A 14484-nucleotide genomic window follows, 5' to 3' on the forward strand; every position below is an offset into this window, starting at 1 on the left:
GATTCATATCAAACTCAATCTTATCATCTCCTATTCTTAAAACTACTTTCCCTTCCGACACATCAACTAGAGCACGTCCCGTGTTCATGAACGGTCTACCAAAGATAAGCGGACAATTTACGTCATAAGCAAAATCTAAAATAACGAAATCGGTAGGAAAAATAAATTTGTCAACTTTAACTAAAACATCCTCAATTATACCGTATGGTCTTTTAGTGGTTTGATCCGCTAATTGCAAAACCATATTGGTACGTTTGATATCTTCTTCTAAGCCTAACTTATTAAAAATAGATAGTGGCATCAAGTTAATGCTTGCTCCTAAATCACAGAGATAACTGGGAAATTCAATATCTCCCAATTTACACGGAATGGTAAAACATCCGGGATCTTTGAGTTTAGTGGGCAAATTGCTTGACACAATCGAACTACAATCTTCAGTTAGTGAAATGGATGAAATTCCTTCCCAACTGATTTTCTTTGAAATTAAATATTTGAGGAATTTACCATAATTGGGAATTTGCGTAATCGCATCCATAAACGTCAAATTAATATGCAAATTTTTAAGTTTGTCTAAAAATGTTAAAAGTTGTTTATCATAGTCCTTATTGCGGACTTTGTGTGGAAAAGGTGGTTTGGGTACAAAAGTTTTTGTACTAGAGTCAATTGGTGCATCGTTTTGTTTTAATGTATCTTCTTTGGGTTTCGGTAAATCATTTCCAGGTAAAGTCGAATTTCTGGGCATTTCCGGGCCTAAGTAATTTTTCCCTGAATGAAGAGTGATAGCCTTAACATGCTCTTTCAGATTTTCTTCCGTATGGCTTGGAAGACTTTCCTCTTTGCGGGATGGAATTGATTTAGCGAGTTGTCCAATTTGAACCTCCAAATTATGGATGCTAGATGATTGGTTTTTAATAAGCTGATCGAATTTATTCTTGATCCGTTTAAAACCATCGTCGTGATTACTTATTTTTCCGCTCATAGCATCAATAAATTTGTCGATTTTAGAAGATAAAGTGCTAATCGTATCTCTCGATTGATTTTGATAATTGGTGGTACGATTTTGATTAGCATTAGCATTATTATTATTATCTCTCCAGTTAAAGTTAGGATGATTTCTCCATCCAGGATTATATGTATTGGAATAAGGGTTATTATTTTGGTTTTGCCCTTGGACAAAATTTACCTGTTCAATTTCACTCATACATTCGTAATCCACATCCGTTTGGATTGGCTTACCATTAGGATCACACGGTGCCATAAACCTATCAATTTTGTACGATAAGGCAGAAAATTGGGCTTGCAACATCGCTACTGGATCAAGATTCACTATACCTTTAACTGATGAAGTTGCTGAGGATGATGGTTTCGCTAATGGTACGTGTCCATGTTCCGCGGGCCACATACTGCCGTTGATTGCCATTTCCTCCAAAAGTTCTCTTGCTTGGGCAGATGTTTTTTTTCATAAATAACCCTCCAGACATAGCGTCCAATGAACCTCTAGTTGTAGGATTTAGTCCATTATAAAATGTTTGCATTAAAAGTTCAGCGGGCAATTGGTGGTGTGGGCATAAACGTTGAAGTTCTTTAAAACGTTCCCAAGCCTCATAAAGAGTTTCATTATCATTTTGAGAAAAAGATGTTAACTCTTTAATGACTCTTGCGGTTTTTGCTAAAGGAAATTTTTTTGATAAAAATGCTTGGGCTAATTGCTCCCAAGTCTCAAATGATGCGGCTGGCATAGAAGTTAACCATTCTTTGGCTCGATCCTTCAAAGTAAAAGGAAAAATGCGAAGTTTGATTGCTTCTGCAGTTACATCAGTAATTTTAAAAATGTCACAAATTGCTAAGAAATTTGTCAAATGGGTATTAGGATTTTCGTTAGGTAACCCGTAAAATGTTACGTTATTTTGCAACATATTAAGCAATGCTGGCTTAATTTCAAAATGGTGTGCATTAATTTGGGGTCTAACTATACTGTTTGTTACACTGACCACTCCTGGTCTAGCGTAATCCATAAGTGTGGCCATAACTTCTGGCTCGGTAATTCTAGTTTTTATTGGAGTTTTGTTTTTGTTTTTGTTTTTCTTTTCTTTCTTGTTCTTTTTAAGAGTTCTTTCAATTTCTGGGTCAATAGGATCTGGTGACGTGCCTGAACTTCGAGAACTGCGCATGAACCTGAAATTTCGCACGAACCGAAACTACCTTCAAAACAGAATTTGAAGAATAAATATATTAGTTATTGAAAATTATCAAATAAAAGAAAATTAAAATAAGTATGAATAAACCTAGATTCGAAATAAAACACGAAAAATTTAAACCGGCAACGGCGCCAAAAACTTGTTGAGAAATTTCCGCAAGTGCACGGTATACGCTTGTAGTAATAAAAGATATCGATCCCACAGTGAACGTTTTTCGAACAAAAACTTATTTTGAATCGGTTAAATTTACTTTAAGGTTTATAATATAGAAAATCGTTAAAACGGTTTTTGTTTTGAAATTGCTAGAATGAGAATTAGGTTAGAGTATGAAAACGTTAGAAAATACTCTGATTTAAGAATGAATTTGCAAGATAGGAACGTTTAGTACTTTTAGAAAAGTAAACAAATGTATTTGTGTGCATTAAGCAAAGAAAACAACTTTAAACTTTGTATGAATTATAAAGATGAAATAAATGACGGAACCTCTAATTATTTGGCTTTGAACATGACAAAACCCTATCCGGGATAATTGCCCTTAATCAAATTAGAACTCTTTCGAGATAATAATTTGCCTAAGTGTTCAACAAAGTTTCCTTGTAAAGATTTTGAATTAAATATGTTTTAATGAAAACACCAGCATCCACTTCGGATCCTTTACCAAAGTGCTGCATAAAAATCTATCGAATAGAACGGACTTTATTAGATGAAATATAAATTGATACAAGTTTACAGAGAACATGGAGCATGGAAACATTCGACGGCTTGCAAGTGAACGGGTTGTCAATCCTTTCCTTGGGTTTCGTTAGAGTTTGTCAGGCTCCGGAGCGGATCCTCTACTCAATCTTCTCGTTGAATCTTCGTAATAGAGACTGGGTCGGTCTACTACCAAAATGAAAACTAAATTGGAACAATGTCTAAACGCTACTAAACTTGTTATTATTGAATAAACAATGTGTGTACAACATATTGCTTTTTACAGAATCGAAATCTAACTTCTGAATCACTTGACTCGGAATTTCTGCATAAATTCTATACTAATCTCTTTCTTCTACATATCTTCAACTCTCCATCAACTCTTTATTTATAGATGTTGAAGAGCCTTGATTGAAGTGTCGTGTCCGTTGTGAAGGATCGTATCCATTGTGAAAGGACGTCTTTATCCACCCGAACGATCGTGTTTCGTCGAAAACGAAAGTGTGCAACTAGGCTTCTACAGACTCCTGCTCGTACCGAGAATATTAAATTCTCTACCGAGAATGTGGGGGTCGCGGTCGCGGCACGGAACGTTTTTCACCTCTTTAGCTTTCGTTCGCGTCCTTGATTTGGCGTTATTAATTTCTGTCGTCTTCGACTCCTTTTGTAGGGTTTTTCTTCTGTTTTCGAGCTCTTTTCGTTCCTATTTGGATTTTACCAAATATTTATGTACCTTACAAGAAAGAAACATATTCGAGAGTAAAAGCTTTCTAAACAGTTATAAATATCATAAATTCGTAGCAATATTGATGTAATTATCGATGATATTTTAGGTATATTTTGGGCTTAACAATGAACCATCAGTTAATATTTGGACTTTGAATCATTCAATCAATGTACTATGCAGACATTAAAGAACTCATAAACATGGAAGCTAAACTTAATTAATATTTGTATTAAAGATGGAAAGTGAAAGTCATGGGCTTACAAGCAATTCGATATTCATAGAGAGATCTATAAAAGTAGACAAGAGTATGAGGGTAAAAATCCATTTTGGAACCTGTCGACTCAAGCGGTAATCTTTCCGAACTTGGGGTGGCAACTTGAGAACTTGTGGTTGGCGATGGACATAGCTTTTGCAGATGACAATGGCAGAATGTGGGAACCTCAAATGATTCTCAAGGTGATAGGGATTTTACATATATAGCTTTCAATTCCTTGGAACGAATATCCAAGGTTTTTAAATAGGCAAAGAAACAAATTCTAACTATGCAATTCAAATAAAATACACAACTAAAATATGTCAAGAGATTACAATCTGGTTCGAAAGGCAAAAATCAATCAATTTAGACTGATTTACAGGTCCAGCTCGACGAGCTCTAGCACAAGGCTTTCACCAGCGCTAATGGCCAGCTCGTCGAGCTGGCTCCCAATGGAAGCTGGTCTTCGGTCTCATGCTTGGTCTTTGGCTGGCTGAAAAATTCCTAAAAATACTCCACTGAAATCTCCAAGACAATCATATTAGAATCAACACTAATATCCACTTAATTAATTTATCAAAAGTCTTTTGAATACCAATTCAGTATTTTGTAAATTAATGATGTGAATATTGGATAAAAATAAACTTAAACTAAATTTTATATTCTTTTATTAAAAATGACATAGACTTTAGAAAAAACATGAAAAAGTGTCATAAAAATAAATAAAAACTAAAAGTTAACGAAAGAGAGATTAACGTAATTAAAATGACATAAAATGGCTCAAAACGATACGAAATAATTTAAAAAACAGTTCAAAAAGATAGGGATAAAATACCCCTATCAAACATCCTCACACTTAAAGTTTTACTTGTCTCCAAGTAAACTAAAACCAAACCCGTAAATGAACTAGATGAACTAGAAAACCTCATGGTTTAGCTAAGTGAACGACACAAAATAAACAGTTGTAATCACATATATTTAGAGAGCAAATAAAGACACGATGCCCAAAAGCCGCAGTTCGATTAACACATGTCATACTTTTAAATAAAAGAAGACATGTTAGTTTAAACGAGCTTAAGGGAAAATTGAATAAACACCTCACCAAAAGTTATTCGCTTAATCACACACAATTTTTAGTTGCTAAGTGTTTTACTCTCAGTTTTTGTGCTTGCTTAAAGTCACAGTGAGTTTGCACGTTCATCTAATTACCTCTATTTTGCTAATGACTTAAATGATATAAAAACAGTCTCGAAGTCGGGTTGTAACGAGGCTAAGATTAAGGATATGTCAAAGAGTTATTAACTTTGGGTTAAAATTCTAACGTTAGAAAAAGGTATTTACAGTAACATGGCATAAATGGTATTTTGACAAGTATATATATACGAAGAAAACCAAGCTTTATTGCAAAAACGGAGGAAATATATGTTCTTTTCTTTTTCTTTTCATTTCTTCCTTTTTTTCTATGATCGAGATTGATCATAATATTTTTGGTTCTTTTATTGTAGAGATGTGCTTGTTTACTTAAGGTAACTTGCTTCCAAAAAGAAATGCAAAAATTTCTAGTATTAGAACAAACGAGAGGTCGTTTGTAAAAAGATTTTTGTTGGATCTGAAAGAAATTAAAACAGAAAAATTAAGGTTCACTAGAGGAGATGAAAAAGATAAAATAAGATAAAAATAAAAGGTTATTCTAAGGAGACTCGTTAATGAATGTTCTCACATAAAATATGTTCTGACTTGAGCCCTCATATATATATAGAGAAAGAGAGTAAGACTATCTGTGAATTATGTGGGACGAGATTTGTTAGAGATAATAATAAAAATTATGAATAAACATAATATCCGTTTTAAACTTTTAAGAGATCTTTTGCTAAATTTTTATTATGTCCTTCATATTTAATAAAATTTTATAAAACAAAGCATTAATTTTTTATAAGTTTCAATTAGGGAATTCCGAAAAATTATTGAATCAAAATTCGTTGTAACACCAAAACAAGCCATTTATTCATTAAAAAATTTCAATTTAGCACAGAATAGTTAACTTTTTTGGGGCACTCATATTTTGGGAAGGCGTGTCTATGGCTTTGTTGAGCGTTATCTATTAGTTGTTAAACTTTTAATTCAAATGGTTCTTTAACATAATATCAGAGTCTTTAGACTAAATAGTTAATAATTCAAATCTTGATAATCCCAAGTTAAGTTAATAATTAATTTTTCAATATATTATAAGATAGACTTATGTTATACGCTTCAAATGGACTTTCGTGAACTGATGTGTATCAACGATAATAATAAAAAGTATTCTTAAATCATCCCATCTCTTTCTAGTGCACTTGAAAATAAATTGTTAAAACTTAGTTGGCATTGTTTTAGTATATTGTAGGAAGAATTACTAAACTAGTCCCTTTTAAGGGGTTAGTTTACATTTCTAGCTCCTTTTAAAAAAATTTCCAAAACTAATATATTTCAACAAATTCTTCCATCTTTGCCCTTATTATTTCTAAACAGAACTTCATCTCTCTAACGTATCAAACGATGCGATAGGAAGAGGAGGAAGAACGAGAAGCGACAGCGGCACACTCAAAGAGGTGGAGAAGCGAAAGGCGGCGATAGGAAGAGGAAGAGAAGTGAACGGAGAGGAGAAAGAAGGAGAAGCGAATGATGGCGATAGGAAGAGGAGGAGAAGAAGGCGACCATTTTTCCGGCAATCTCGTCCCAATATATATTGTTTCTCTTCCTTTTTCATGTTTTTCCTAGTCGTGCGAACCCCAAAAACAGTGGCATTGTTATCTGAAAGTGCATTTTGGTTGGAATATCACTTTCAGATTTTTTTCGACAGTGTCGATATTTGTAGATATGTGTTGTCGATATCGACAACACATATCGACAAATACAATATCTATAAATATCTACAATATCTGTAGATATTTATCGATATCGACAACATATATCGATATTGACAACACATATCTACAAATATCTACAGATATCTACAAATATCTACAAATATCTACAAATATCGATAAATATCTACAAATATAGACAGATATCGACACTGTCGGGGAAAAATCTGAAACTGATATTTCAACCAAAATGCATTTTCAGATAACAATGCCACTGTTTTTGGGGTTCGCACGACCAGGAAAAACATGAAAAAGGAAGAGAAATAATATATATTGGGACGAGATTGCCAGAAAAAGGGTCGCCTTCTTCCTCCTCTTCCGTTCGTCGTTCGCCTTCTTCTCCCCCTCTTCCTATCACCGCCATTCGCTTCTCCTTCTTTCTCCTCGCCGTTCGCTTCTCCTCCTCTTCCTATCGCCGCCTTTCGCTTCTCCACCTCTTTGAGTGTGCCGCCGTCGCTTCTCGTTCTTCCTCCTCTTCCTATCGCAGCGTTTGATACGTTAGAGAGATGAAGTTCTGTTTATGAAGAAGATGAGGGCAAAGATGGAAGTTGTCTGTTGAAATATGTTAGTTTTGTAAAAAAATTTGAAAGAGGCTAGAAATGTAAACTAACCCCTTAAAAGGGGCTAGTTTAGTAATTCCCTCTATATTTTATTAAGATTTTAATTTGCAAGCTTACTAAATAAGAAATAGGAGGGAGATTTAATAAAATATTAGGTATATGGGTCTTTTTTTTTTAATAAATATAAATAAAATAAACAGACAGTATATATTTAATATTGATCAAATTATATAGTTAATAGTTTTTTTTGAACCTGAAAGTGCCGCTTAAATAGATGATGGATTTGCATCCAAATAAATAGTGTTCACAAGCCAGTCTGGCACAACAGTAGAAACAAAATCGCTAGCATTGGAACAGGCAAGCCTAGCTACCAAATGAGCCGCACTGTTCGCTAAACGAGAAATAAAAGCTAATTTAAAAGAAGGGGTGGATCTTAGCAGGATTCGACAATCTGCCACAATCATACCAAATTCAGAAATGTCCTGCTTGTCAGAGTGAATAGCATCTACCACAGCCTTAGCATCAGATTCAAAAATAACAGAAGAATAATCCAAATTAGCAATCCATAACAAACTCGTGCGGATTGCAAGAGCTTCAATGACACGTGGTTCTTTAATGCTTGGGATAAGACTGCTGCTACAAAAGAGAAAAGCTCCCTTTTCATCCCTAATCACTGCTCCCATTCCACTACTCTCTAATTCTTTGAAAATGGCCCCATCTATATTGCATTTGATAAAGCCCGAGCTAGGCGTATACCAATTTATGTTGGGGAATTAGCAAATAGTGGTTACCTCTCATCTGTGTGCCCTGTGCTTGCGGGAGTGGCTGGGCGGCCCACTGCGTTGCCGTCTGTATGTGTGTTGCTTGCGTGTGTCGGTTGCTCAAGGGTGGCATCTTCTGTTGGTAGGCCTTCCAATCCTGAACGGCCTCTAAACTGATTCGCCAAGCCATGTCTGCCGGCCACCATCTCATGTGCCACAGGACTCTGTTTCTGTGGTCCCAGATTGCTTTGAGTGCACAACAGGTTCTAATAATTTCTTCCAAATTCGAGTTGCTCAAGGCTTGGAGGAGCCACTCGTCAAGGTAACTGTTACCCACTCTCGGCACAGGAATGCCTGCTACACGCCAAATGTCACCTGCGAAACAACAATCAACAAATAAATGGTTATCCGTCTCTTCTTGCTCCACACATACTGGGCATTCAGTTGAAATGGGGACTCTTCTCTGGACCAACCGAGTTCTAGTGGGTAAGCACTTTGAACACATACGCCAAATAAACTGTTTCAGTTTAGGGGAGATCATCAACTTCCACAACCTCTTCCAACCTTCATGGGCTCTGCTAGCTTCTACTAACCCCATACCTGACAAGTAGCCTGAGTGAACATTGTAGTGTCCATCCCTTGACCAATGCCAGATTCTCATATCTTCCCCTGTATTGTATGGTAAGATAATGTCACTAATAGCTTGCACTTCCACTTCACTAAAGCAGCCATTTAGTTTCTGCATGTCCCACCCTCTCCCATTTTCAAGGAGTAAGTCTGCTACCATTAAATTCTCCATTCCAGGGACCAAAAATGAGTTTACGCAAAAACCCTCTAGACTAGGAACCCACTCATCCTCCCAGACTCTGATTGATCTACCATCTTCCACTCTCCATCTGACCCCTGTTTTAAGAATACTAATGCCTTCCCACATGCTTCTCCAAACCATACTAGGATTATTGCCTAATTTGGAGAGAAGTAAGTCCTCCCTAGGGTAATATTTAGCTTTGAACATTTGACTTACTAGAGTATTTGGGAATTTTAGTAGTTTCCAACTCTGTTTACCTAACATTGCCAGGTTAAACACATGTAGATCCTTAAAACCCATCCCACCAGAATCTTTAGGCCTACACAATTTACCCCAATCAAACCAATGAATGTTACTTCTGCCCTCAGGTTTCATACCCCACCAAAAAGAATTCATTAATTTTTGCAGCTCATCACAGATAGATAAGGGTAAGAGGAATGTACTCATACAAAAGGTTGGTAGGGCTTGAGCCACAGACTTAAGAAGCACCTCTTTCCCCGCCTGGGAAAGGAATTTAAGACCCCACACTCCAAATTTCTTGCGAAGCCTATCAATCAGAAAAGCGAAAATTCTGCGCTTGGAGCGACCAATGAGTGATGGTAAACCCAGATATCTGCCTGTGTCAAGAGGAGTGCACACCCCCAATAGTGCTTTGATCTGTGATTGCAAAGGTTCAGACACATTACGACTGAAAAAAACCCCTGATTTGCTCAAGTTTACTGCCTGACCCGACGCTACTTCATAATCAGACAGGATGTTCATGACCTTTCTAGTCTCATCAATAGTTGCCCCAAAAAACAAGAAGCTGTCATCAGCAAAGAAGAGGTATGTTACTGCCGGTGCCCTTCTGCAGATCTTACACCCTGAAATAAGCCCTTCTACTTCAGCCTTTCTGATAAGTTTAGATAAGACTTCAGCACACAGGATAAAAAGGTAGGGAGATAGGGGATCCCCTTGCCTCAATCCTCTACCAGGGACAACTTGATCAGAGCACTCCCCATTAATTGCTACCTTGTATTTCACAGTTGTTATGCATAGCATCATCCAGCCAATCCAAGTTTCATGGAAGCCCATTCTGCCCAAAACTGCTTTAAGGAAATCCCAATCAACTCTGTCATAGGCCTTGCTGATATCAATTTTTAAGGCAACTTGCCCATTCTTTCCTCTATTCAATCTCTTCATATAATGTATGCTTTCAAAGGCCACCTGCACATTGTCAATTATAGACCTTCCAGGAACAAATGCAGATTGAGTTTCACCAATAATCTTTATAGTTAATAGTTAATAATTAATTTTTTTATCTCAATAATTTAATATATTAATTAATTTTAAAAATATATTTAATACTTAATAATTAATTTTTTATCTCAATTATTTAATATTAGATATTAATTAACTTTAAAAAATATTTAATTTATTTAACAATAGGTATATAATTATTTATTTTTATCTTAAAATAAATATCATTAGATCTTTTAATTAAGTTGAATTTATAAATATAATTATTAATATCATTAATATATAGACAATGTAATTAATACATTTAAGAAGAAAACAATACAATAATGGATTAATAAAATAATCCATAATAATATTAACAATAACTTTATATTACATATATAATTAAACAAGATACACAGATAAATTATGAAATTTAACAATATAAATACAATCAACTTTCATTGAACAGTTTTTTTTTCTTGTAAATTTTTTATGTTGAATTTGATTGTATGTTTTACTTGTAATTTATTTTTATAAATGAATGGTCAAACTCTCCTTATATTCTTCCACTTAGATAATCAACAACGTCCTTATTCATTTAACTCACCTCCTACGAATTCAAAATACAAAATGATATAAATCTGGACTAATCTTCCCAACCAATCAATTCATTATACATTTATATATATTTTTTCTTTCCACCAATCATACTCATATAGTGGTATTCAAAACGATTTTTATTAGTCGGGATTATTACTTTCGAAGTGTTATATAATTTCTCATGAATTTGGCTATAATATTAGCAGTGATTTCTTATCTGTTGTCATATTTTTTTTTGTGTAAGTAAAAATTACTGATTAAAGCCTGTTTATTTGGGGGAAAATATTGTGTTCTGAAAAATTTTATGCAAGGAAAATATTGTGCAGAAAAATAAAATATTTTCTTATGTCTGGCAACAACAATGGAAAATATTTTTCGGTGTTTGGCTACAACACTAGAAAATATTGTTAAAAACACAAAAAATGAGAAAATACGAAAATCATGAAAAGTAAAAAAAATATTAAAAACATGGAAACCATGGAAAAAAAGTGGAAAAACACAGAAAAATATTTTTTCACATTTTTGGCATTTTTGTACGTTTTCTCGTGTTATTAACGTTATTGTATTTTTTTGCATTTTTTCTTCATGTTTTCGTGTTTTCACGTTTAGTTTTTCGGTTCTTCGCTCTTTCACGTTTTCTTTTTTTCGCATTTTGTTACTTTTTCGTGTTATTCACGTTTTTCGTATTTTTCAAGTTTTTGTATTTTTTACGTTTTCGTGTTTTTCGTATTTCTTCACGTTTTCGTGTTTTTTGTATAATTCAAGTTTTCTCACTTTTTCGCGTTGTTCATGTTTTGTGCTTTTTCAAGTATTTTTTTTGCGTTTTTGTGTTTGCACGTCTGTTCACCTTCTCTTATTTTTTGCGGGTTTTTTTTTTCATATTCTCGTGTTTTGTAACAGTTTCACGTTATTCATGTTTTTTCATGTTTCATATTTTTATATTTTTATATTTTTTAACGTTCTTTTTAAAAGGGTAAAATATTTTCTTTTATTTCTTCCTTCATTTTTTATTGAATTACTATTTATTTTCCTACCCAAATAAATACTGAAAAATTGGGTTTCCTCAAACAAACCGAGCCTAAATGTATCATTAGAGTGAAAATAGATTACAGAGACACAAAAGATCACCAACTTTGTGAGAAAAGAAGGGGGAATAATAAAATTATATTAAAATATACAGCCACTTGTTATTCTCTGAAATTATTTAATGCTGCTCGGTTAGATAGTCTGTTCCCGATAACTTATTTATTAAAAAAAAAAAAAAAGGAAAAAAACAATATATATTAGCTTCACTGCAACTGCAAAAAAACTCTGATAAAACTCCCACTCTATTCACTCTTCACTCTTCCCTTTTATCTTCCCCATCCCTCTGCTCTGCTCCTCCTTCCACATTTTTCACTTCCCTTTAAATACTTCTCCTCACCTTATCCTCCACATAACTCTCTCTCTCTCCCTTAAACCATGGAAATTGATCACTTCAAGTCTGCTTCATCATCAGAAGATCAGATGGAGATGATGATGATGATGGATAAATTCCCCGATTTCTATGCTCAACCTGAATTCACCGGTGCAATTCTCGATTCCTCACCTTCTTTTCTCAATTCTCCCTCTAATTTTCAATTTCATAACACCAATCTTCCCGGCGAAGCTGCTTCCTCTATCTCCCCCAATCCAAACGCACAAAGATATGGAGATTTTCCTGCCTCACAGAAGAGGAATTCAATGGCGGCAATGAGGGAGATGATATTTCGTATAGCAGCAATGCAACCAATTCATATAGACCCCGAATCAGTGAAGCCGCCGAAGAGACGAAACGTGAAGATTTCAAAAGATCCTCAAAGCGTCGCTGCTCGTCATAGAAGAGAAAGGATTAGCGAGAGAATTAGAATACTTCAGAGATTAGTTCCTGGTGGTACAAAAATGGATACTGCGTCTATGTTGGATGAGGCAATTCACTACGTTAAGTTTTTGAAAACGCAGGTGCAGTCACTGGAAAGAGCTCAGGCTAATCGGCCGACGCCGCCGTCGTCAGCGGGAGTAGGTTTCCCTATTTCGATGTCTAGCGGCAGTTATATTCCGTCGGGGAAAACAGCGTACCAGCTGCACCATCATCTTCTTAATTAAACTAGGGTAAGTGAAATTAATGTTAATGGGGTTGTAAAAATGATTTTAATTTGAGTTTTTGTCATTGTTCCCCAATACTGCCTCATCTTAGGGTATCCTGTAATTCTTGTTTTATTGTTGCTAATAATTATAATAGCTGAACAGGAAAACCTAACTGTTCAAAGTTTCTAGATGAATATTTTAAAAATGAAGTTTATATTTGAGAAATCTTTTTAGTGACGTATGTTAGCTAAAAATGGTTAGGAGAGAAGCCACTGTTTGATGATTTCATGGCGTAAGTAATTCTAACAAACGGAAATTGAAGAATATGTGACGATTCTAAGTATTAAACAGACAATTGAATTATTGATGAAAGAAAACAGAAAATGACATGATAATATTTTTTCTTATCTCTAGTCTGGAGAAATTTTATTATTCATTTTGTTTCTAGATTAAATTAATAATTTAATGTTATATTTTGTTATTCAAATATTTTAAAATCTAGAATGAATATTATATAAAATGTAAATTATTGGTTTGATGCACTGAAAATATAGTGATGAGTTGATGAAAAACAGAAAGAAAAGAAATGATGAAAAGAGTGGGATTGACAGAGTGTGCAAATAAGGTTAGTACGATTTGACAAGAAAATCTAGAAATGGGTTCTTTACAGGTAGCTAGCTAGACCCATTTGGTTCCTCTTGGTTGCTACATAATAAGAATAATTGCATAGCCTACTTCTTCCACACAATAATATTAATCAATCCAAATAACCAGATCTATATTACCATATCAATCCCTAAATATAATTCTTTTTTCTTCATTTGCATTTTACATTATTTTCTACAATTGAGTTTTACCATAACCACAGTATTATTATTATTTTTACACAACGGTATGAAAGGAGTTCTACCTATAATTAATTTCAGAATTGTGTTTTTTCAGAAATAAATTTATAATTTTCCATTGAGCCAAATATGTGTGATTATAGACGAAATTCTTTTATTTTTCAATGAAAAAGCATAAAAACACTCGTATAAAGAGATAAACCATAATAATTCATGTAGAAAGACAGATCACGACCATCCATATAACTGGGAGATATAAAATAAAAAAATAAAAAAATCAAATAAAATAGAAATTATCGAACGTACCACACTGGTAGATAAGATTATGCAACAAAAATAAACCAACCAAATAAAATAAATAAGAGGTTTATGTTCTAGCTAGCTAGAAGAAAACCCTAATAATTTGATGAAGAACTTGAGAGTATTTTTTTCACCAGTAGGGTTTTTTGTTGAATTTTATTTTTTAGAGGTTTTAGATAAGCAGAGTATTTAAATTCAGAAAATGTATAGCTGCATGTAATCTCATGTTTATCTGTTAATTATAATGAATAGAGATGGAGTAACATTTTTTTATGTTTAAATGTTAGCATATTTTAAAATTATGATAGAATGTACATAAGGGACGAAAAAGAGGTACAGTTTTTTTGAAAAAGAAGGGCAAAGTTTGATGAGGGAAAAATCGAAAGGGAATTCCAATTGTCTCTGCTCAGAGAGAGAAAATGAATTTTATTATATTTAGAGAAAGAAAAAGGAAAGGAGAAAGAGAAAGGGAATGAATGCATGAGAAAGACACGTGAAAGACTGACAAA

General features: G+C 34.0%; 1 protein-coding gene and 1 non-coding gene across 2 annotated transcripts; both read left to right on the forward strand.

Moving 5' to 3' along the window:
* The first annotated feature begins 1551 nt into the window (after window positions 1-1551).
* LOC136201589 (small nucleolar RNA R71) lies at window positions 1552-1658 on the forward strand. The gene has a single exon (XR_010673937.1). It is a non-coding gene; the product is annotated as a small nucleolar RNA R71 (small nucleolar RNA).
* Window positions 1659-12032: 10374 nt separating this feature from the next.
* On the forward strand, window positions 12033-13028 carry LOC136200897 (transcription factor HEC1-like). Its single transcript, XM_065991402.1, has one exon. It carries the CDS (start codon window positions 12186-12188, stop codon window positions 12846-12848), a length of 663 nt encoding a protein of 220 aa, XP_065847474.1. The 5' UTR covers window positions 12033-12185; the 3' UTR covers window positions 12849-13028.
* Window positions 13029-14484: the final 1456 nt, after the last annotated feature.

The sequence above is a fragment of the Euphorbia lathyris genome, chromosome 7 (assembly GCF_963576675.1).
Source record: "Euphorbia lathyris chromosome 7, ddEupLath1.1, whole genome shotgun sequence".
Taxonomy (NCBI): domain Eukaryota; kingdom Viridiplantae; phylum Streptophyta; class Magnoliopsida; order Malpighiales; family Euphorbiaceae; genus Euphorbia; species Euphorbia lathyris.

What these genes read in the sequence shown, in the direction of transcription:
- LOC136200897 (XM_065991402.1), top strand. Translation starts at nt 12,186, where the DNA reads ATGGAAATTGATCACTTCAAGTCTGCTTCATCATCAGAAGATCAGATG.